Source organism: Solanum tuberosum, unplaced genomic scaffold, assembly GCF_000226075.1.
Source record: "Solanum tuberosum cultivar DM 1-3 516 R44 unplaced genomic scaffold, SolTub_3.0 scf00128, whole genome shotgun sequence".
NCBI classification, from domain to species: Eukaryota; Viridiplantae; Streptophyta; class Magnoliopsida; order Solanales; family Solanaceae; genus Solanum; species Solanum tuberosum.
The window spans coordinates 670846-693376 of record NW_006239053.1 but is presented as its reverse complement, the minus strand read 5'-3'; the positions used below and the strand labels follow the sequence as shown (position 1 = coordinate 693376).

The following is a 22531-nucleotide window of genomic DNA, read 5'->3' as shown; positions in this document are numbered from 1 at the left end:
TTCCCCCTGCAACTGAAGTTAGTATGAACCAAGAAAAAGTACTTGATTTTCGAATTCCACCTCATGCTATATTGCAGTTTATCAATTAAAGAAAATAAAGGGTTCGAAAATAAATACTATAAACTTGTATTTGTGACTTTTCTAACAATTTGGTCCCAGTTCCCCATCTACATCTCCAGAAATGCCAATTGAACTTGCACAATAACTTACAAAAGTGAGAGATACACCAGTTCTCCCAGAAGGCAGGAGGAGGATAAAAAATATTCACCTGCCCTCTAACGGATGTTAGGAAGAAACCTTCTGTGCCACAATAAGTTGATATTGGTGAATCATGTATGGAAGGTGATCTATACAATGTCCTTTTACGTAGAACTATACTCGATAGCCTATACGTATTTATTGTCTCATTCTTCTGAAGTCCAAGGACGAACCATCTTTGAGAGTTTCCCGGGCATCTGAGTCCATTCCTAAAGTGAATAGTGCAGCTGCCTGAAGATAGAAAGCAGTGGGCCAATTGGAAAATTGTACTTGTGCTTGCATTGCGTCTGCAAGAGCTTCTTGTGGCTTTTTACTCATTAGGTAACATAAGGAGCGCCTTGCAAGCACCGTTGGGGACTTAACATTTCCACCCTCAAGAAACTGCAGTGCAAACAAACAAGCTGTTTGAGTGGTACTCAATTTTTGTTGGTTAGTAGATTACATGACTAACAAAATGGCGCTTTTTATGGATTGAGATAGGACATTATAGCATGTCTGGTACAATTTCTTTTGGTAGACTAAATCTTGTTTCACTTCCAATTATGGAAAAAACATTTTTTTTTTCTCTTAGAACTACTGCAATTATTTTAATAATGAAAAAGATACTAACTAATTGTACCAGGTGCAAAATCATGTGCAGTTTCCAAATTGATTGCTTACCTGTGTGTAACATTTGATTGCAGTTGTAAAATCTTTATCTCGAAATGCAGAATCGCCAGATTTCCTAGTATTCAGGGTCTCTTGTAATTGATTAGCCCACATCTGAAACGAAAGCTGTAAAAGCAAAAGGTTCCACATAAGTTTTGTCCCTCAAAATCCAATGGAAGCTGTTGTTCCAAAAATAGTCATGACTGGTTTACTGCTAATTCTGCTATTGCATTCTAATTGATATCTACATTTTTGCTATAATTGACATCCATGTTGCTTTTGACAACCAGTGATACTGAAACTGTATGCGCAATTCCGAAGCCATTCATTGCATAAGATAAACCTCTTCAATAACTAAGTGAAATTGGTGTTGCATCAATTATAAAGTGAGTAGATTCTTTATTATTTGGGCCATGAAGTGCAGTAAGTTTACTAGAGGGGTCAAGGAAAATATCCTGAAATTGCCAGTGCAAAGATCAGCCAGAAGCAGATGAAAAATGGAATGCTGAAGTTAAGAAGAATTATATCTGAACAGGAGCTTTCAATAAGCAATTACACGGGAAGAAGAACGAAGGTCTGCACATTTTAGTTTCATTACAGCAATTTAACATGAACAAAAGTTTAACCAGGGAAAATCCTGTCTTAGCTGTTATAGTTCAGGGATTCTGAGCGTACTAACCTCATTAGCGATCCCCTCGTCCTCCTTGTATCCAGCCTTTTCTAATATCTCATGTATGGCAGTTAAATCGCATGTCGAACAAGCCTCACCAAGAGGTGTTAAAGATAATTGGGTGGGTGAGGTGGTTTCATGAGCAATACTCATCAGAACGTTTGATGGAACCTGCAAGGTATATCAAGTCAAATAACATGTCAATTTTAGTAAAATAACTTCTATCTTCATTCAAAAACGCAAAGAAAGACGTAACATGCATCAATTCTAAAACAGAAGGAATAATTACATCTTTTTCTTTCTGAAGAGGTGTTATGGAGGTCAGAAGAGATTTCACATTTGGCCTGTCATGAGGTTCATACTGCAAACAACGTGAAGCAAGTTGAACTAACTCGGTCCCATCGTCATTTGAAAAGTGACCTTCCAAGCATGAGTCAATAAGCATCAGAAAATTCTTTCCACGTATAAGGTCAAGTGCCTGCATAAGAATACAAATGAATATGAATCAGAAATGGTTCAGTTGGAACTATTTAAGATGGAGAGAATGAGTGAAAAAATAGGGATATTCATAAACATGTTGTAGACTTGTAGTTCAAAGATTCTTCTATTGACATTTCCAACTATGTTTTCTGTGAGTCTTTTAGCTCTTTCAGAGAAAACTCCACGGAAACTGCTATTACATTTAGGTGAACTAGGTGCTTTAATTGAAGTAAAATAGAGGAGAAACTGTAAAATAAGAGGGAGATCATCAAGCCGTAACATCTGAGTGTTTATTCTCATATCTTTGTGTGAATAGAAAGCTGTAATTAAACTCAATATCCTTTTTTTTTTTCCTTTTTAAAATCTGGAACAGCTTTAAAAACAAACTCAGCACTTACGTGGCTTGGAGGAATATGCTTTCCGCTAAGAAGATCAAGCAACAGGGCACCAAAACTGTAAACCACACTCTCGGGGGTCACCTTACCTGCCATTACAATACGATAAAACATTGAATCAAATAACTGATTGGAAAAAGTGGATTATCTTCAATTGCTTTGATAAACACATGTTGAGTTTAGTCACTTGTTAGTCTTAGAAGAATCAGACTTTTTCACTATTAAACTTCTTCATGTTATAGTATTAGACAACAATGATATTAAATCCAAGAAAATATAAGAACCAATATGTATAAACAGAAACCAAGAGAAAAGAAAGATTCCTATCATATTAGGTAAACCAATTAGAGTTCAATCTTCTTTACTAACACCTCATTCTGTGAGCTGTTTGTCAATGATCAGCATTTAAGTTGTTCCACAATTTTAGTGATGACTTTCAAACATTTTTGTATATTGCCTTTGAATTTGAATTCGAACAAACCTAGAATTTAACAGGTGATAGTTAAAAACTCGATAGCAGCTGATGTACCTGTCTTTAAATATTCTGGAGGGGTGAAGGCCAAGTTTGTACTATAACTCTTCCCATCCCTACTGTTCTTCATTAAGCCAAAACACGATAGCCTTGGTTCGCAATCCTGTCATGTGTTGACTCGTAGTAAGAACAAGGATGTACAGATCGCTTGAACATTTATCGGAACACAAATACATGTAGGGTAAAGATTAAAAGGAAACTTACTTGATCAAACAAAACTCTGTAAGAATTTAAGTCATGATAGAGTTCTCGCCCTTTACTACTGCAATAGTCTAATGCTTGTGTTAGATACAAAGCAACTCTCAACCTCATCGACCATTCCAATGGTCGGTTATCCCCTAAATCAATTGAACCCAACATAAACTATAGTTAGGCAAATTTATTGAAAGACTAGTTTATGGAGAGATTGCTTAAGTTGGCCGTTCAAGCACATTAACCACACAATGAGAATGAATACGAAGGATATTCAATTGCTTTCTCTCTATCTTATCAATCTCAACATCCAGAAAAAGGAAAATGAGAAAAACTTACAATGGAATAAATGCTTGGATAATGTTTCATGATGCATAAATTCAGCAACTAGCAGCCTCTCATCCCCTTCACAGCAACACCCTAACAAATTAGCCAACCGCTTACTCCTTAGCTGCCCCACCGTTTTCGCTTCATCCTTAACAATGAACACAATATCGAAATAAATACACAACATGTTCTTGTTTGTCGAAAATATAATATAATTAAAAGTACATTGCTCTAACACTTCAAACTTTTTAGATGAGATGGTCACTATTGTAAAAAGAGAATCACATCAACTGAGAACAAGAAAGACAAATTACTGGGAAAAGAAAATCATCCCCATTTCCATTAGACAAAAGGAATATAGAACAAAATATTAAATGGAGAATCCTCATCTGTTCACCCATATATACATGAGCTTACCTATAACTCATTGATGGCTGTAATCCACTACTTCTATCTAACTAACTATCAAAATTGTTACAAGTTTGTAATAACAACTAACTCCTACTTAGCTAGCATTAATCAGCAATTAGTTTGACTCTCTAATCAGCTAAGTCACATCTCCTCCTTCATTAGTCACGCAGCTCAACATGCTACCAGAGTAGGCAAGAGGTTTTGAGTTCATATCTCTTAGCAACTCAAAAAGCAAAACATATTTTCACACGTTAAGACTCATAAGTTGCCATCAAACTTATAGATTGTCTTAGTTACAAGGTTCGCAATTAAGTATTTGTGCATATTAAATGGATTTCTGATACAAATACAAGGTCTAAACAAAAGCTAGTGGGTTCATCCGAACTCATAGCTGATGTTGTAGCTCCACCCCGCCCACGCGTGAAGGGGCATGTTGAAGACATAATCATAATACTTAGAAAAATGCTAATTGAACCTCAATGAAACAAAACACAAGAGAAATGAGTACTAACAAGAAATTGACCAGAATCAGGCCATGCTGACGACTGGAAGCGCTTAATAGCTATCCAACGGCCATTGCCATTAAGTCGACCTTTAAACACCACATTGGGGGCTTTCTCTCCATGTTCAGAGACAATATTATTAGCAGAGAAATTTGAGGTAGCAGCTTTCAACTCCTCCAAACCATATTCTTTAAAAACTGGCAAATTCAACTGTTCATTCTCCGCCCATTTTTCTGAACAACATTAGTCATTTACATACATCAAAATTGATTCTTGAAACTCCCATATAATAGAAGAAAAAAAAAACACGAAAAATCTTACCTATATCTGAGGAATATAAAGCATGAGACTTGATATTTGAAGGCCATAAACAGAAACATAAATTGGAACAACGACCACCCATCATACAAATTCACCAAAAAAAAGAAAAAAGATACAACCTTTATTTAAGGAGAGACAAAGGGGTCACAAATATGGTGACTACTTTTCTCCCCTTTAAACTTAGCAACAATGGGGAAAATGTCAAATTGTTAATGGTGAGTTTCAAATTTCAATATTCAAATTTGTTGTCAAAATGACCAAAAATGAAAAATAACCCCTTTAGAGAAAAGCCCAGAAATTCCTACAGGAAGGGAAAATGTTAATTATGGGGTTTATTTCTGCCTTGCTGCTGTCATATATTTTGCAATGATCAAGAATTTAACTGCTACATAATATTGATCCCAAAGGAAAGAGGAAAAAATTGTAGTCTCTGTTTCTTTCGTTTGGGACAGAGGAGGAACATATAAGAAAGAAAAAAAAAAGACCGTTTTTGGCCCTAGCTATATTTTCTATATCCTCTATTCTTTCGGAAGAATTAACGTTGTCGGTCGTTTTCCATAGTAATCATATTTGCATTGACTAAACAAATTGAAAGTAACGTGCACAAATTAAAAACGAATTAATGATTCACGTAGGATGATAAGAGCGATGATATATAACTTAACAATTTAAGAATAAATATATGCATAAAGTTTGATGGCAAGAGTAAATATATCGAAAAAGTATAACGAAAGGTAAATGTAATTTTTTTCTATGAATACTAAGGGCAAAATTTACTACATTTGAATGGTAAATTACTACATTTGATTTCGCATAATGTATAACATATACATTTTGTTATACATGTATAATAATAGTAGAAATGAGTTCTTTTTATCAAATTTTTTTTTGCATAAATTAATACATTTGGAGGGTACTATTTAGGGGACATGTTGTTTCACTAGAGTAGAAACATAAACATTTATATCCTCCAACACACACTGCATCAATGAAATAAGGTCCATGTTTATTCTGGCAATCATCCATACAAAATGGTTTTAGTTTATTACAACTAGGAATCTCAACTGCTACCTCACACACGGTAAACTCTGCATTTGTTGAGAGAACTTGAGTAATTATGAACATTCCTAAAAGAAAAAAAAAACGTTGTTTTAATTGAGAGAAAAGTATATATTGTACATGAATTCGAAAAGCAAATAACAATTGTGTTATATACATACCGCAAATACAAGCAATGAAAAAAATGGAAGAGCGAAAAAATGCACCAAAGTGTTCCATTGAATGAAGAATTTATTTAGTGAATTATAAACTACTGATGTCTCTCATCTTTTATAGAAGAGAAGTAATTATTATTTTTGACTAATATACAATCAAACAAGGATTTACTTGCCAAATAAATATAAAGAAAAAGGGAAAAAAGGATACAATTATTAATTATTAACTTGACCAATATATTGTTAGGATTTTACCCTGATTTTCTTTCCTTATTTGAAGTTTATTTTTTTTCCTTAAAAAAATATCAAAGTATTACCATAAATGTTTCAAATTTTTCTGAAAGCAAAATATAGTTTTCTTCTATATTTGGTTTATTCTTTTCTTAGAAGAAAAGTTTGAAGATGCATTCTCATAGCATAACACAATAGAATCCACAATGTATTAATTTAGAAAGTTTTGTTTATGGGAAGATTTTTCTCTCAACAGTTTTAATATTTTGTTTTTATTAATTTTTAATTATGTAGGCTAATTGGTCCTATCATGTAATAATATTGTGTCTTTTAGTATAATTTTATGAGTAACTTTCACATATAGCAAACATAAAAATCATATTTGTATGTTATAGTTATAGTTTGCATAATTGCGCTTCATAGCAAATTTTATGTTTGTTATGGAGTTTTTGATTTATATAATTCGCTAGATACATTCAATTTTATACAAAGTAATCAGTTTTGTATAAATTCATTTATACATTGTAATTTGTATAATAAGATCTTATTTTTTGTATAATTATAAGTGTATATGACGAAAATATATGTATTTGTATTTGTATATATACACTTTTCTCTCGCTTTATACAAACACAAACGCATTTTATACCAAAATGTATAAAATGACTAATTGTATATCGAAAATGGCTAATTGTATACCGAATCAGATGGCAAAAAAAATGGAATGTTTGCTGCGAATTACAAATAAAATTAACTATGGCTATAACATTTAATTTGAATTAATAGTTTGCTATTTCATACAATTTTCCCTAATTTTATTGGTCATCTAATTTGCGGAAGCCCTAATCACTTTAGAACCAAACATATATGTGTTTTATTGACCATTAATTTTCAAACGAATGTTAAAAATTCTAGAGTAGAAAATGTAATTAATTTCACGTAATCATTCACCAATTATTCTAGATTTGAAATTTATCTTGAAAAATAGATTGATAATAATTGACACTAGTTAGACAAACAAGATAAAAATTTGCCGTAGAAGATGTCCTAATTCACCTTTGATTTTGTAATAGAATCGCATGGATACATTATCTATACATGGTTATACATTATATACTATATATTAATGTATATATAATATATAATAGTGTAGTGTGTATGCACTCTTTTGTACATCAGATATATACAATGTACATACATTAGATATTTTTAATAGTTCATGTCCAAATTATTTGTTAGAAGAAAAATGAGATAGGATGAAATAATAGCAATCCAGTAAATTTTTTTTTTTTAAAATCCTTTTGTGATTGATTTGGTAATGCAAAATACATAAACATGACTCTTAACTTGGTTTCAACGGACAACTATGCCCTCCAACTTTGAGTGTGCACAAGTAGACACTTAAACTTGTATAAAATTGAACAAGTAGACCCACGTGTCCTACATGGCATAATACACGTAGGACACACAATTTCCATATAGGGAAGAATGTGTCTATTTGTTCCATTTTATACAAGTTTAAGTGCCTACTTGTGCACACTCAAAGTTAAAGGTCATAGTTATCAGCTGACGTCAAGTTAAGGATCATGTTTATGTATTATATTTATACATTTGGTAATTAATGTAATTACTTGTATTTTCTGCTCATCGTTACTAACAAGACTAACTAAAATTTGTTACAACTATATAATTTAAGTATAACTTACATAAACCCCATAGTGTAAGGAGTAAATTACATTCTAACCCTATGTTTTTTCTAATTACAATAATCCCTTAATATTTACACAATCCGGATACATTAATGTTGATACATTATGTATCAAGCTGTTACACTAAAAAAGGAAAAAAGATATCAGAAAATCCAATTAAAATCCCATAAATTACGCTTACACGTTTCTTCTTACTGTCAATCAGTCATACAAAAATCTTAACAGAACCAACAATTCAAAAAAAATCAAATTTCTTCTCCCTATTCATCTTTCTCCATGTTCATTGAAGAACCATTCAATTAGATTCAAATTTGTCGAAAATTTAATAAGGTGCATAATAAATAGTTGTTGGACAAACAAATTCACAGTGATACTGCTTGTTTGGAAGATCGAGTAAGCAAAAGATGTGATTGATCAGCCGACGAAACAGAAGAAGCAGAAGATCTAATGGGTGCCTTTTCAAGAGCAGAAGAAATGGAACTGAAACTGCCATTTGGATCGTGAAACATGGCACTACGAAAAGCCTTCTGTATTCCCTCCATACTGGAAATTGGCTACCCATCCGTTTTATAATGTTGTATGATTGTTTATTGAATTGTGTCTTCAAGATGGATAGATTTATCAATACATTATTATTTATGTATCTTATTTAAATTGATAAGTGTTGTATTTTTACTAGATACATTAAATAAGTAATTGTTGGTCATAACATGTCAGATTTGAGATCGATACATTACTGTTTGATAATTGCCATGTATCGAATACATTTAGTATAAATTCGAATTTATGTATCATACCTAAGAAATTACTGCATGATACATTATTATTTATGTATCTTATTTTGTTTGAGAAATACTATATTTTAAAATTAAAAAAAATACTATACATGTAATTGTTCCAAAATAGCTTCTTTTTGTGTGTGTGTGTGTGATACATAACACAAAATTTATGTATCAAGTACATTTATATTGAACATGATAAATACTAATTGAAGATTCAACAACATTAGAGTTATGTATTAATACCTTAAATATGAACATGATACATTGCATAAAACAAAGACTATTGTAGCAGTGATATATCGGATCAATGATAACATTAACAAAGACTAATTTAAGAATCAAAATAAACAAGATATATTAAAATTTTGTATTTTTGATAGTAATGGCAGTGCAATGGCAGATTCAACTTTTTTCTTCTTTTTCTTTGGACGTTTTTCAACAATGATATGATTAACTAAAATTGCAAAGTTTCAATAAGATTTCAATGGGGGCAGGGGGAGGAGGTAATTTATTTTTTTTAAGATGAAAAATTAAAAAAGTAATAATAAAAGAAATCAAAAAGTTGAAGTGATGGAAAGAAATCTACTTCTTGAGTAATTTGAAATAATTAATTGGAAAGAGAAAAGATTTGAAATTTAAAAATAGATTAATTAATGTAATTATGGAGAGATTTGTGGTGTAAAAAAAGGAAAGAAAATCATGGATATGAGATTTCAAATTAATGTAATTTTTCCATAATTTAATGCAATAGAGACCAAAATCAATATTTTTTTTATTTAATTATTTTCATAATCAATAGGACACAAGCTACTTTCAATTAAATATCTTTTTATAATTAATTCTCCTTAAATATTTATAAATCACTTCATAAAAAAACAAGTATAAGTAAAGGTGTATACTTGCTTTCTTTTGTATAAGAATTATTGAAGGTGAAAACAAACACACACAAAAAAATGAAGATTAATTTTTCTATCTTATTAGTTTTATCATTTTTATTTGTACAACAAATGAATGCGATTGAAAAAATTGAAGTTCATATAGTTGATGGTATTGAAAAACAAACTCCACCATTAAAATTTCACTGTGCATCTCGCGATGATGATCTTGGATGGCATTATCCTCATCTAGGAAGTGATTTCACATTTTCGTTCAGGCCAAGTGTTTTCTCTGAGACAGTATTTTTTTGTCATTTTTTTTGGGGCTCAAAAGACTCAGCGTTTGAGGTGTATAGAGATTCTGGAGCTTGTGGAAAAGAAGGAATTGATACTGGAACATGTTATTGGTTAGTCAAGGAAGATGGTTTTTATTTTGCCAATTGTACTTCTCCCAGTCAAGATTTTCTTACTAGAAAATCTGGCTGGTAAAATGTATTTTATTTGTTTCTTCTCTAATTGAATGAATGAAATGGAACAACAATTATATCATGAATAGTAAAAACTTTAATATATTTCGGTTCGGTTATTATATACCTGCGTCTACTTGCTTAACTTTATAATTTAAATGCCAAAGTTAAGAGTATAAATATCAGGTGAGGCTAAATTAATGTGAGGTCTATTTATGATTTTTTACAGAGTTAAATTTCGGCTAAGATCTTTATTTCTGTTGATATTCCATGTGTTTTTATTTATGACTTTTATAGAGTTAAATTGCAATAGATCTTCTTTTTATGCACCATTGCTTCTATGATTTCAAAAGCAGTGGCCGCCACGTACGGCCCAAACAAAAACAAAAGGACTTCTAACTCATAACTCATAGTTCAATTGGACATGTAGGTAATATTCGTACTCATTTCTCATGCCTCGTCATTTACAAGTGTAATACACACTTTATATTTTTAACGGATTATTAGTAAAAGTGTATCTAATAGGTACATTATTTGAATAGCGTAAGCATTCAATAGAAACATGACTTAGATAAGGTGTCAAGAGTGAAAGATGAGGACAAGTTAAGGAGACCGCTTATGACTTTAGCCTTTTATTAAATGTAAATATAATAATTAGAACATATATTTAAACCCATGACATGTGAATTTATCAAAATCATGGACTGATATTCTACAAGCTTAGCTATAGTTTAAAAAAAGAACTATAGAGCCTTAGTTTGATGTTTCACCAATGTTTGGTAGCAATTTCAGACCTTTCCAATTGGGGAAAGTGAAGAGTTGAGACAAATTTAGCAGAAAACTCCACCTGGGCTCCCTCTGGATATTCTGGCAATGTATTGATTCACTTCAGAAGATTTCTTGATTTCTTCCATTTAGAACTGCTATACAAATGGAGAATGCCTGCAGAAGCTTTAACGACGAACTGAATTCAACTGAAAAGATCCCATCCTTGAACCGGGACAAGCTGAAGATTGGCGTGCTGTCCTGCTCTCCCCCCTGCTAAAAACAAGAACAAAAAGATCATTATGGTGTATTAGACTTCGGATATAATTTGTAAGAATGGAGTTACATATTGTGTAATGTTGATCATACCTGGGACAAAAGTTCAAATCTTTCAGCAGTAAGTTCGGGGCTGAGACAACTGGATATCGTTCGATGATTGACAAGTAATCTTATTTGGCAACCCAAATCCCATCCACCACAATCACATGATCCACCTGATTTCCATCTCTCAATCAGTGAAGAAGGCTCCCCTTTATTAGGTAGGCTATGTGCACCACCAGGAAGTATAGCTGTCATGCTAAGATCTTCAAAAGGATTTGCTACGCCTGAGGCTGAAATATTGTTGCAGCCGCGATCCTGATGGATACTTCCATTAGGACAAGTAGTGCTTCTATTGGGTGATTTGACGACAATAGCTCCAAGCTCGTCATTTGGCTGATGTCTTGCATCTGTGGCAAACAAAACAAACTCCCTAGTCTTAAACTGTGTGTCAAGTTTCTGCCTGTTTGATTCGGAGAATGAAACATCAGAAACCTTCATCTTGCCAACTACGTTAGGCATAATTCCACCACCGGTGTTTTTTCCGGCTTGATTTAACCAACTTCCACTCTTTCTCTTTGTCTCATGAATGGTGAAGAAAGTGTAAATCCAGCAACTATTTTCCTTCAAAGTCGAACTAAATTTCTTCACTGTGGCTGCTAAAATGTTAACTTCGTTGTCAACTGCAAATGTGAACAGAGGAAGACCATTCTTCACAGCTACTTGGAGGAGAGCTTGCAATGTTGATGGTGCATGTGTACCTTTAGAATGTGGATCATCGATATCAATAGATCTACAACCCTTCAAATCCAGTTTAACTTTTAATGAGCGTTTTGTAGGAGATTCACCGCGTTTTGTGGATGATCCAGTCACGTTATCGCAGTTGCCTGTCTTTGGCTTCAGAAGTGGGTCTAGCAACCTCCTCAAGGGACTCGTCCTGGCTCGGCTAGTGGTGTCTGATTTATTGCAGCCTGTCTCAAGCGAGGGCGGAGTTTGAGCTTTATCTGAACCAGATTGTTCTGCAGGATGTTTGACCCCTTGTGATACAGTCATCATATCTTTTATACCAGAAATCTGGCCAATCCTTCCTATTGCCATGCTAAGACGACGAGTTGGAGAAGGATTTCTGACTTTTGTAGTTTCTGAAGATTTAGGGGTAATTGGATTCTTTAGCATAGCAGTTGACTTCTTCTCTTGTTTGTAATTGACTCTGGGTGGGCTTGGAGCCTTTTTCCCAGGATATGCTGAATGCTGAATTGTCTGAGATGAAGAGCTAGTATCCTTTGCATCTATTGAACTCGCTTGTCCCATTCTCGACTCACCAGCTACATGAGGGAGGGGGCAGGAACTAGGGATATCAGGAGAGAGCTGCCCATGGTAGAATGCAGAAATGAATCCACAAGAAAAGCTCTGTCTACTCGGTTTCACCGCTTCCTGGTTTCTCGCTACTGAATCAGGTGGGAAGTAAGTAGTGCAACTGTTAGTTTCTTGGCCAGGTTCTGGTACTTGAAGGGCATCTGATTTATGTTTCTCTATGAAATCAAAATCATCAACCCTATGACATGATTCTACTAACTCATTCTCTCCTTTTGGAGAACATTCTCTATCTTGGAACTTCATATTCCCCTCGGAACCAGATGTTCTCTTGTGTGTCTCTACATCAAGTGATGTCTCTACATCAAGTGATCTCCTAACACGTGAAGCCCTCCGTGGGTGTTGATCTTTCCTGAGTTCTAGAAGATTTATCTGTTGATTCTCGTGAAGAAATTTAGCTGCTCCTGGTTTTACGTTCTTCAAGTGTCCACAATTTCCTGATTTGACATCAGGATGAGTGCCTTTAAGCGGTGATGCATAATATGATTGTGGTGTAAGACGATGAATCCTTCGATGGGCAGGGGAGCAGCTTCGGGCTCTACTAGAATTGGATGAAGATCCCTCCATTGAGGAAACTGACAAAGTATTGCTGCTTGATGGTGAACACACACTACTTCTACAAGGTACATTTACGTGATCGTGTCGCCATTTTTCAAGAAAACGCCAATCTAGGACACCGACACTGAAAGCTTTGTCCTGAAGATTTTCCCCCTTTTCAAGATAACTAGGCAACCTTGACATGTATTTAACAAGCTCCTCATTCTCGATTCTCTTTCTTTCACCATTCTGCTTAAGCTGCCTTTCCATTTGCTACACCGTGCATGAATTTCCGAACCCCTGGCAGAGGTAAACAAGCAAACACAAGAGATTATTCACATGTTTAGCCACTTTTGATGCAAGTTGCAGTAGATTATAGTGTAACATAAGCATAAAGTAAAAAAGCCAGAAATAATTACACATGATGAGTTTTAAAGATGCAGTGTTCCTCTTCATGGAATCGTTTCACTAATAATAATTACATAATTAGATGTCAGTAGCTAGGAATTAGGTGTTATACAATGAACATAGGACTCATGGTTCCTCTCATTACAAAGATAAAAAAGTTGAAAGAGATGGGCATAAAAGTTATTTTATGAACTACAACAACTCAAAAAGTTTGTTGTTTGTATCTCTCAACATGGGTTGTCTCTTATATCTGCAGACAAGGAAATATTATATTCCTTGCTTACAACATTTTGTGCCATAATCATTTTTTAAAAGTAACGGTGGTAGTCGTGTCAACTTGTACATACCTCGACTATTTCGAGAGGTACCTTTTACCCACCACCAACACAACTACCGGATAACTCTGACCACCAAAAAGACAAGAATTAGACAGATACATGATCACTCGGCCACACCCTTGGTGCCTTCATGTCCCTATTCTCACTTGGCTAATTATGAATACATGACCCTGACAACCAAGTAGAATCAGAAAGCTCAACACACTATTCCTTAAAAACAGGACTTGATTTACTTTATACCTTTAACTTCTACTCCACCTATTTCCCTTAAAAGTTATGTCACACTTTTGGAAAGTGAAATTCTTTATTTTAGTGCTATCAAATCGGCTTGATTCAATAATGGATGTGCTTCATTAATCCTATTCCTTACTTTTTCCTGATGAATGTGTTTCAACAAATATTTTTTAATTAATAGTTTAATTAATCTATAGATTACAATTACAGTTTCCTATTAAAAAAAGATCCCAATCCACACACATAATAAACTTAATTCGAATTATCGTTAAAGACATAAACATAACTAACCTCACATCGTCCAACACTCCATTTTTCTAAAGTATAAACATTGATCAATTTTTAAGTTGAGAAAGTAAAATTGGGAAAATTATAGAACGAAGAAGAGCACTGTCGGTGGAGTTTGCTTTGCCAATTGCCATAAACCACTCACTTTCTGTCTCTAACCAAAAATTAACTCAAAATTTCAATTTTAACATAGAAGGAGCAGTTGGGCAAAAAGGGCAGGCACCGACATCCTGCAGGGTCCGGGAAAGAGCCACACCACCCAAGGAGTGTTATGGCTGCTTCTACAACTCAAACCCGTGACCCACAAATCACACATAAATAAATTTACTGTTACTACAAGGCCCCTTCAATGGGGTTCTTTCTACGAATTCTTAAAATTAATGATGCATGATGCATTATAAATAAGTGATTACAGAAATTATGTTATTAAAAGTGAACAATAATTTATATATAATGACAAGAATTAACAAGTGAAAATGACAGAAAACCAAACAGTCATATCCAACAGAGAAACATTTAAAGAAAGAGATCAAGGTACATACCTAACTCAACAACCGCTCGAAAATTAGGAGCAGAATCAAACAAGTCATAGGAAAAAAAAATGAAGCAGCGGTAAATACTTTCTGTGGATTGATGGGTTGTATAAGGTGGCGGTGAAACCAATAATTACAAGTAACAAAGAAGATAAAACAGAGAATTAGCTCAGAAAGAAAGAACTGACAAAATCATCTTATATTTGAGTACCAAATTGATGAAGTAGACAGAGAAAAAAAGGCAAATAAAGTGAAAAGAGATGTTAGTGAGCTGCACTTTTTTTTTTTCTGTTTTGCGGAGGTATGCCAGGCGGAAGGAAGAAGAATACGTGGGTCACGGGCTGGTAGGGGCGCTCTTTCGATGACTACACATAGTTAATGACTGACTGCTCATTTATTGGGATACCTTATTAGTTTTTATTTTTTTAAATATTTTCGACATTCACCCAATTAATCTCTATACTTATTTAATTAATCTTGCAATATTCTTGTGTGTTACTCCATCCATCCGTTGAAAATGAAAATGATCTAGCAGAACTTAATATAAAATTTAAAAAAATAAAAATTTAATTTTGTGGTGTTGAATTAAAGTTATGTTAAATATACTAAATGTTTGTGGTTAAATATATCACATGAAAAGCTGAAAGTAAATTATTGCTAAAAAGGAAAAAGAATTATTTTTTTGAGACAGACTAAAAAGAAAAATATGTAACTATTTTTTAAATGGAGGTAGTATTTTAATATTTTTTTAAAAATAAAATAAAATAATGGATCGTATTCTTTTAAAATTTTACTTTTATTTACTTAATCAAAAATCATTAATAACCGAGTTAATTCTCTAAATTGGTTATCCAAGTTTTGAAGTTGTCTTCAAATATCACCTTTGTTACATTCAGCATAAAATTATTACTTAATCATCTAAGAATGAGTAAGATGTGCTCAAGCTAAATCATAACTTATTTTAGAACAGAGAATATTAGAGTAGTTAACTTTTGAAATTGAGTTGAATTTAATTTTTTTTTTTTTAATTATGATATTATAACTAAATTTATCCTAATTCATGTTAGGTATATGTCTTGCTCCAATATTATATTATTGATTCTTGATATTCAATCTTAGATTTTTTGTTCAAAGTATAAAGTTTCAAATCCTTAGAAACTGATATAATCTTTGCATAATCCTCGTATCATAAGACTAATTTTTGAAATAAGGGAGAAACATTTTTTAACTTAAAATTTCTCTATTTTCAGGATTAAATATGAAATTTCTAATTAAAAATAGAACAATCCTATTTATTTCTCCATGCTCTTTCGTGGTGTTTTTATTGGGATAATGATGTAGGGTTGGCAGATACAAATATGTTAGTGAAATCAAGGGAATTAATTGTTTTCAGTTTGGATTATATATGCATATTTATTTGGAAATAATCTAAATTAAATATATACACTACAAGAATAAAAATATTCTTTTAAATCTATTTCTTAGTCCTTGCAGAATATTGGGAACAGAAACTGTACCCCACCTCAACCACCCCACCCCCTCATAAAGGCCAAAATGCCAACTCTACTTTGCTATGAAAATGAATAGGCAAAATAGTTTAACGTAAAAGTGGGAATTAATAGAGAATTAAACAATGGTAAACTGCTCTTTTAAGCATAAGTTGATGTTATGATTGAATTGTTTGAGTGAGGTAAAAAGTAACACAACATTTGCTTTTAATGTCAGAATTGTCCCATACTATCTAATAAAAGTTATGGTCTTTAAACATAAGTTGATATTCAAAGAATGTCTCAATAATGAAAGAACTTTTTTTTCTTTGAAAAAATAAAACAAAATTGGGGCTAACATAACGTGTTAATCCCAAAAACTAGTGGATTGAGTAAGAATTGTAGTATGAAAAAAAATCTCGGGTCCTCCTAATTGGTCCTATGCACTGTGAATTGCCAAAAAAAAAAACCAAGAAACCACACTCCACCAATATAGTCATGATGTATATTTGCACTCTCGCGCTCAGGATTGGACATTGGAGAGCATTAAAATAGGATTAAGGCCTAACATCAGCTAAACAATGAATTGATGTGATTCTGCCTCAATCGACTTAAATAGGAGTCATGGAGTTCTTATCGCCGCTAGATCAATTAATACCAACCTTAAATCTAACTTAACTTTACTAACTAGTTCAGAGCTGAGAATTGCCCCATAAATCATATAATGATCACCAAAAACTCTACACTCCACCAACGTCGGACTCAACACTTTTTATGTACGTAGTAGTAAAATTTTCTAAACACTAATAATTCAGAAAAATAGCATAATGTATATACTTTATGCTAAAACCAAACTTGCAATGATATCACGTGGTGTTCACAGTGGAACAGCTCCCAGTATTATTGCTGCAATTATCTTGTTTCTATAATCTTTGATCTTATGATCAACAAATCTAAGTTTTAAAAAGGCTCATCATTCAGAATATTGAAGATATTTGCACCTGGTCAACGACTATATGATTGAAAATATAATGGTATTATTGAAAAGCAGAAGAGAAAAAGGAGTTGCACAATGAATTGTTGGGGTGACTTGATTTCACTGAATCTCACAAGATTTGCTAGATAATCTACTTCTCAATTTGCTAGATAAAGGCTACAACGATAACATCTCAAAGATATCGGTCATAACAAAGTAAAAATTTAAATATTTTAAATTTTGGATTGTAATTGATTTTTTAAAATTAAGAAAACTACTTTTATCTTCCCTAAAGTCAGCATGTGAACTTTGATAACCATATATAATTGTTGCTTGCTTAGTAGCAAAGCTGGTCCGTGCTTCTGCTTGTTTTAAGAGCCACGCAATACGTGGGGATCTCTCTTTGGCTTATTCGGCATTGGGTAAACAGAAATCTCGTGGACTGAACAAAACAGTACAATGATAGATCATCTTTTCATTCATATCATCACTTTCACACCTTCATCTTTTATTCCCCTTATGATCACGTGCTGAATGATTCAGACTTGTCTAGTCCCGTGGTGACAGAGGCGGATTCAAATATGTAGCCCTACGGTGGCATAGGCACCAAACTGTCTATCCGGAAGATGATGAATTAATTAAATTGGCAATTTATCAGGTGACTAACTGCAAGTTTTGAACAACAAAAAAGATATTACAACACTACTATTACATTTTTAACATGAAATTTTACAGGAAGTACATCAACCACGCCATTTGATACAGAAACAGAGCTACTTCAAACACTACGGATTCGAATTATTTTTTATTTGCCCATACATCATAGGATACTGTAGTAATATATTCACATATTTCAACCAGAGATCTCAATGGACTTGACATCAGGCTTCTTCACTTCTTCCTTTGGAACAGTAACAGTGAGCACTCCGTTCTCCATAGAAGCCTTAACTTGATCCATCTTTGCATTCTCCGGAAGTCTGAATCTTCTCATGAATTTCCCGCTGCTTCGCTCCACCCGATGCCAAGTATCGTTCTTGTCTTCCTTCTCCACGTTCCTCTCTCCGCTGATCTGAAGAACACGATCCTCTTCGATCTCCACTTTCACTTCCTCCTTCTTAAGCCCTGGAAGATCAGCCTTGAACACATGAGCTTCTGGAGTTTCTTTCCAATCGATTCGAGTGTTAGCAAATGCAGAGGTCTCCCCTGAATTGGAAACTGGGAAGCCTAATTCCTTGAATGGATCAAATACGTCAATTGAAAATGGATCGAACACGCTGGTGCTTCGTCGATCACCGAAGATTCTTGGGATCAGTGACATTTTCAGTGAGCTATTGAGAATTTTCTGTGTTTGTTCTTGTGTTTAATTGCTTTAATTTTTTGATGGTTGATGGATAAGGATTAGCTAGTTATTTATAGCTTCCTAGAGAAGTGTTTAGTAGTTTCTCCATACTTGTAAGTTCTACTATCAATGAGACATTTCTAGAGCCAAGTAGATACTTCAGGAAGGTGATGTCGACAACTTTCGGGATAAATCCCGCTGGCCACATTACAGATCACATGCAAATTGGGCTTCATCAGGCCCAATTCGACAAGTCGTCTTAACTTTCTAGGAACTCTGTTTCTTGTTATTTTTAACGGCCCGTTACTTTCGGTTGCTTTACAAGGAGGGTTAGATATTATCAGCAGCATGCAAATCGATTAATAAAGTAAATCGAAAAAATATTATTAATTTAAAATTATTGAGTTATTTAATGATTTGTTGGTTTATTGTTGATATTTTAAAATATTATTGAGTTAATTCATAATTTATTGGTTTAGTGTTGGTTTTTAGAATAATTATTTATCTAAACATCCTTATTTATCATATTTTTTATTATTCCCTAACATTTAAAAATATTAATAAATCCACTTTTTAACCCTAACAAAACTTCTCATTCCAAATTCATGTTTATCTTTCTTCTTTTTTCACTCCTTTAATCTCTCCTTATTTTCACTCCGACAAACTTATCAATTAATGTCCCACAATCTTAAGCTTAAGATTGTGAAAGTAAAAATATATCTCTCCATTTTCACTTCCACAATCTTATCAATTAATTTCACATAATCTTATCAATTAAGTTGATAAGATTGTGAAAGTAAAAATAGGAAGAGATTGATTGAGTGTAAACGGAAGAAACAAAGTGGGTTTGGGAATAAGAAGTTATGTATCCAAAGGTTGGTTTTAGGAGGAAAAAGAAATTTTAAGAATATTTTAAAATGATAAAAAAATAATAGAAAATATAGTAAAGAAGGATGGGTTAACTTTCCATATTATAATTATCATTCAATATATACCATAAGATGAATCTTGATATTGTAATCCTGCGAAGTTGAAATAATGTTACATCCATGTGCTGTATATGCCTAATGTAATTTTAAAGCATCAAAACAAGCAAATAATAATCATTAGACGTTTGCGATCCATTTAAGAAGTGTAAAAGAAAAATATGATATATTTGAACAGAATAAAAGGACAATATAATACTGTTGGTACATTTTAACGACTCAACCTGGATAGAAGAACAGAGCAACTTCAAAATTATTTTAGAAAGAAAAAAGGATTTAAGAACAAGGCCTCAGAGATCTTGGTGGATAGAGAATCATCAGATGGAAATTTGATAAATTCCCATCAAGAGTAGCAAATATTTACTTACATCACCGGCCCTTTATGTTTCAAAGTATCAAATTCCAAATCCATATAAAAATACATAAAAATTAAATTTAAAAAGGGTTGGATTACGATGTGAAGTCAGAAGTAGCTGGTTGTAGTAATCACGAATAAATATCAGTGGGAATCCGAATGATTTCTTCATCATTCTTACACACCATAGTCCATAAAGAAATAAAAACAAACTATTTGAAGGAAAAAGAAAGATGAATCAAGTCGACAAATAAATATGCATTGTTTGCATAATGCCTACTGTAGATCCCATAATCCATTTTTCAATAACTTACTATCAAAGAATTGCAATAATAGGCATTTCATGATTTAAGAAAAATAAAATAAAAATACACCAGGCTTTCATGTTTAGTTCTTGCTGCGGCAGAGAAGGGAAAAGTAAAGTTATGTTTGAAGAGAGAATTTTCAGGTGTATTTATAGGAAGCAAGAAAAACCTAAATATGTTTTAATGGACTCCATTGTTCTGGCCCGTTAAAGGTCATGGGCCGACGTATCCTACTCTAATTTAATTTTAAAATTATAAAAAATATATTTTAAAAAAAGTGGACTGGCTAGTATGACTCGCAATTCATGTACGGGTCAATCGGTTGTTCAAATTCTGTATGAGCTAAAGCTTATATGGAGAGATCTCAGCAAAATCTATGTTTTTTATTTGTGTCGACAATTTTTTTTATTTTACTTGAAAAGTTACTCTTATAAAATTACTTGAATAATAAAAAAAACAAAATCAGATTTGCTAAATAATTATTTTTTGAAGTTACGTAAATATGAAATAACAATTTAATAAAAAGACTAGTATTTCATATTCAACATGGAATTTGGAAAAGTACAACTACTCCATTAAGCAGAAACAGAGCAGACTCAAGACTTAAATAGAAAAACAGAGCAACTTCAAATCTTCAACAGACATAATCCATTGTTTATTTGTTCATACATCATATACTACTACTTAATTGACAAATGTATTTTTAACCAGAGATTTCAATAGACTTGACATCAGGCTTCTTCACTTGTTCCTTTGGAACAGTAACAGTAAGCACTCCATTCTCCATAGAAGCCTTAACTTGATCCATCTTTGCATTCTCCGGAAGTCTAAATCTCCTCATGAATTTCCCGCTGCTTCGCTCCACGCGATGCCACTTATCATTCTTATCTTCTTTCTCCACGTTCCTCTCTCCGCTAATCTGAAGAACCCTATCTTCTACGATCTCCACTTTCACTTCCTCCTTCTTAAGCCCTGGAAGATCGGCCTTGAACACATGAGCTTCTGGAGTTTCCTTCCAATCAACTCGAGTGTTGGCAAATGCAGAGATCTCCCCTGAATTTGAACCTGGAAAGCCTAATTCCTTGAAGGAATCAAACATGTCCATTGAGAATGGATCAAACTTACTGCTGCTTCGTCGATCACCGAAAATTCTAGGAATTAGTGACATTTTCAATTAAGCTTTTAAACTGTTGTTCTCACAATCTTCTTCTTTGAATTACACTGATTCTAGGAGAAGGAGACGTTTGGTATTTATAAGGTCCCTCAGGAGTGTCAAGTACTTTCTCGATATTTCGTGTCTTTTTGGCTTCCGTAACTTTCTGGATATTTCTTAGCAAGGTATATATGAGATGTCGATAGGCTTCTGGAGAACTCTGTTGATCCAACGGTTTTACGCAACATTCTACAGTAATAGGCCTTTCATTTTCCCTTTATAATTTTATATTTATATATAATGAAACATAAATTTTATTAATTACTCCCTCCATTTTTATTTATATGTCATAATTTTAAATTTTATGTTCTTTAAAAAATTAGATTAAATAAATATTAGTATATTTTTATTTAGTATTCTCCTAAAGTCAAGTATTAATTATATATATATAAATAGAAAATAAAGTGACAATTAATATATATTATAATAATTATATCAAATTTGAGAATATAAGAACATTTAATAATTTAAAAAATATATTCTACCAGTCAATCTAACGCCTCATTTGTTTTCATACTTACAAAATATACTAACACCAAAAATTAAAACTATATCGGTCTACCTTAAATTTCATTTTACCATCATTGTGAATGTAACTACAATTTTTTAACATTATTAAATGTTATATCATCTACTAAGATACATATAATAAAATTAGAGGCGGAGATAGGTGGGGTTCATGAGTTCGGACGAACTCATAGCTTTTTCGTGGACCCTGTATTTGTACTAGAAAATTAAATAAATGTATATGTCTATTAACTTGTGAACTCCTGACAAAATTGATAGACAGTGCAATAGTTATAAGAAAAAGACCATGAAAATGTTTTTCACGTTAAAATTGTAGCTTTGAACCCCGCTTTCTCTTTTTAAAAGAATATTTAGAACCCTCAAACTTTTAATCTTGGCTACGCCTCTGAATTTATAAAATAACATACTTCTAATGTATTATTTTATTTAAATTGAATAAATGAACAAAAAAACAATCATTTTATAAGTAATACTATATCAAAATGCATTGATAATTCTATTGTCTAATTAGGGGTATACAAAATCAAACCGA

At 32.8% G+C, this 22531-nt stretch overlaps 4 protein-coding genes across 6 annotated transcripts; all 4 read right to left on the bottom strand.

Annotated features, from left to right (window-relative positions):
• Positions 1-136: 136 nt before the first annotated feature.
• LOC102579869 (probable serine/threonine-protein kinase At5g41260) lies at positions 137-5199 on the bottom strand. Its single transcript, XM_006350747.2, has 10 exons — positions 4738-5199; positions 4426-4649; positions 3515-3650; positions 3188-3321; positions 2981-3086; positions 2455-2540; positions 1866-2054; positions 1586-1747; positions 919-1032; positions 137-639 (listed from the first exon to the last, which is right to left on the bottom strand). Exons 1-10 carry the CDS (start codon positions 4820-4822, stop codon positions 397-399), a joined length of 1479 nt encoding a protein of 492 aa, XP_006350809.2. The 5' UTR covers positions 4823-5199; the 3' UTR covers positions 137-396.
• Positions 5200-10610: 5411 nt separating this feature from the next.
• Positions 10611-15165, bottom strand: LOC102579113 (uncharacterized). 3 transcript variants are annotated; one of them, XM_006350744.2, is made up of 3 exons: positions 14820-15165; positions 11150-13309; positions 10611-11056 (listed from the first exon to the last, which is right to left on the bottom strand). In XM_006350744.2, the coding sequence occupies exons 2-3, from the start codon at positions 13277-13279 to the stop codon at positions 10904-10906; spliced, it is 2283 nt and encodes a 760-aa protein (XP_006350806.1). In that variant the 5' UTR covers positions 13280-13309; positions 14820-15165; the 3' UTR covers positions 10611-10903. The 3 variants fall into 3 exon arrangements, with proteins under 3 accessions (XP_006350806.1, XP_006350808.1, XP_006350807.1); XM_006350746.2 differs by having other exon boundaries at positions 10611-11053; XM_006350745.2 differs by lacking the exon at positions 14820-15165 and adding an exon at positions 13429-13713.
• Positions 15166-17946: 2781 nt separating this feature from the next.
• On the bottom strand, positions 17947-18729 carry LOC102606436 (17.6 kDa class I heat shock protein). The gene has a single exon (XM_006350741.2). It carries the CDS (start codon positions 18589-18591, stop codon positions 18127-18129), a length of 465 nt encoding a protein of 154 aa, XP_006350803.1. The 5' UTR covers positions 18592-18729; the 3' UTR covers positions 17947-18126.
• A 2043-nt stretch (positions 18730-20772) lies between these two features.
• LOC102578442 (17.7 kDa class I heat shock protein-like) lies at positions 20773-21527 on the bottom strand. The gene has a single exon (XM_006350742.2). The coding sequence runs from the start codon at positions 21424-21426 to the stop codon at positions 20962-20964; it is 465 nt and encodes a 154-aa protein (XP_006350804.1). The 5' UTR covers positions 21427-21527; the 3' UTR covers positions 20773-20961.
• Positions 21528-22531: the final 1004 nt, after the last annotated feature.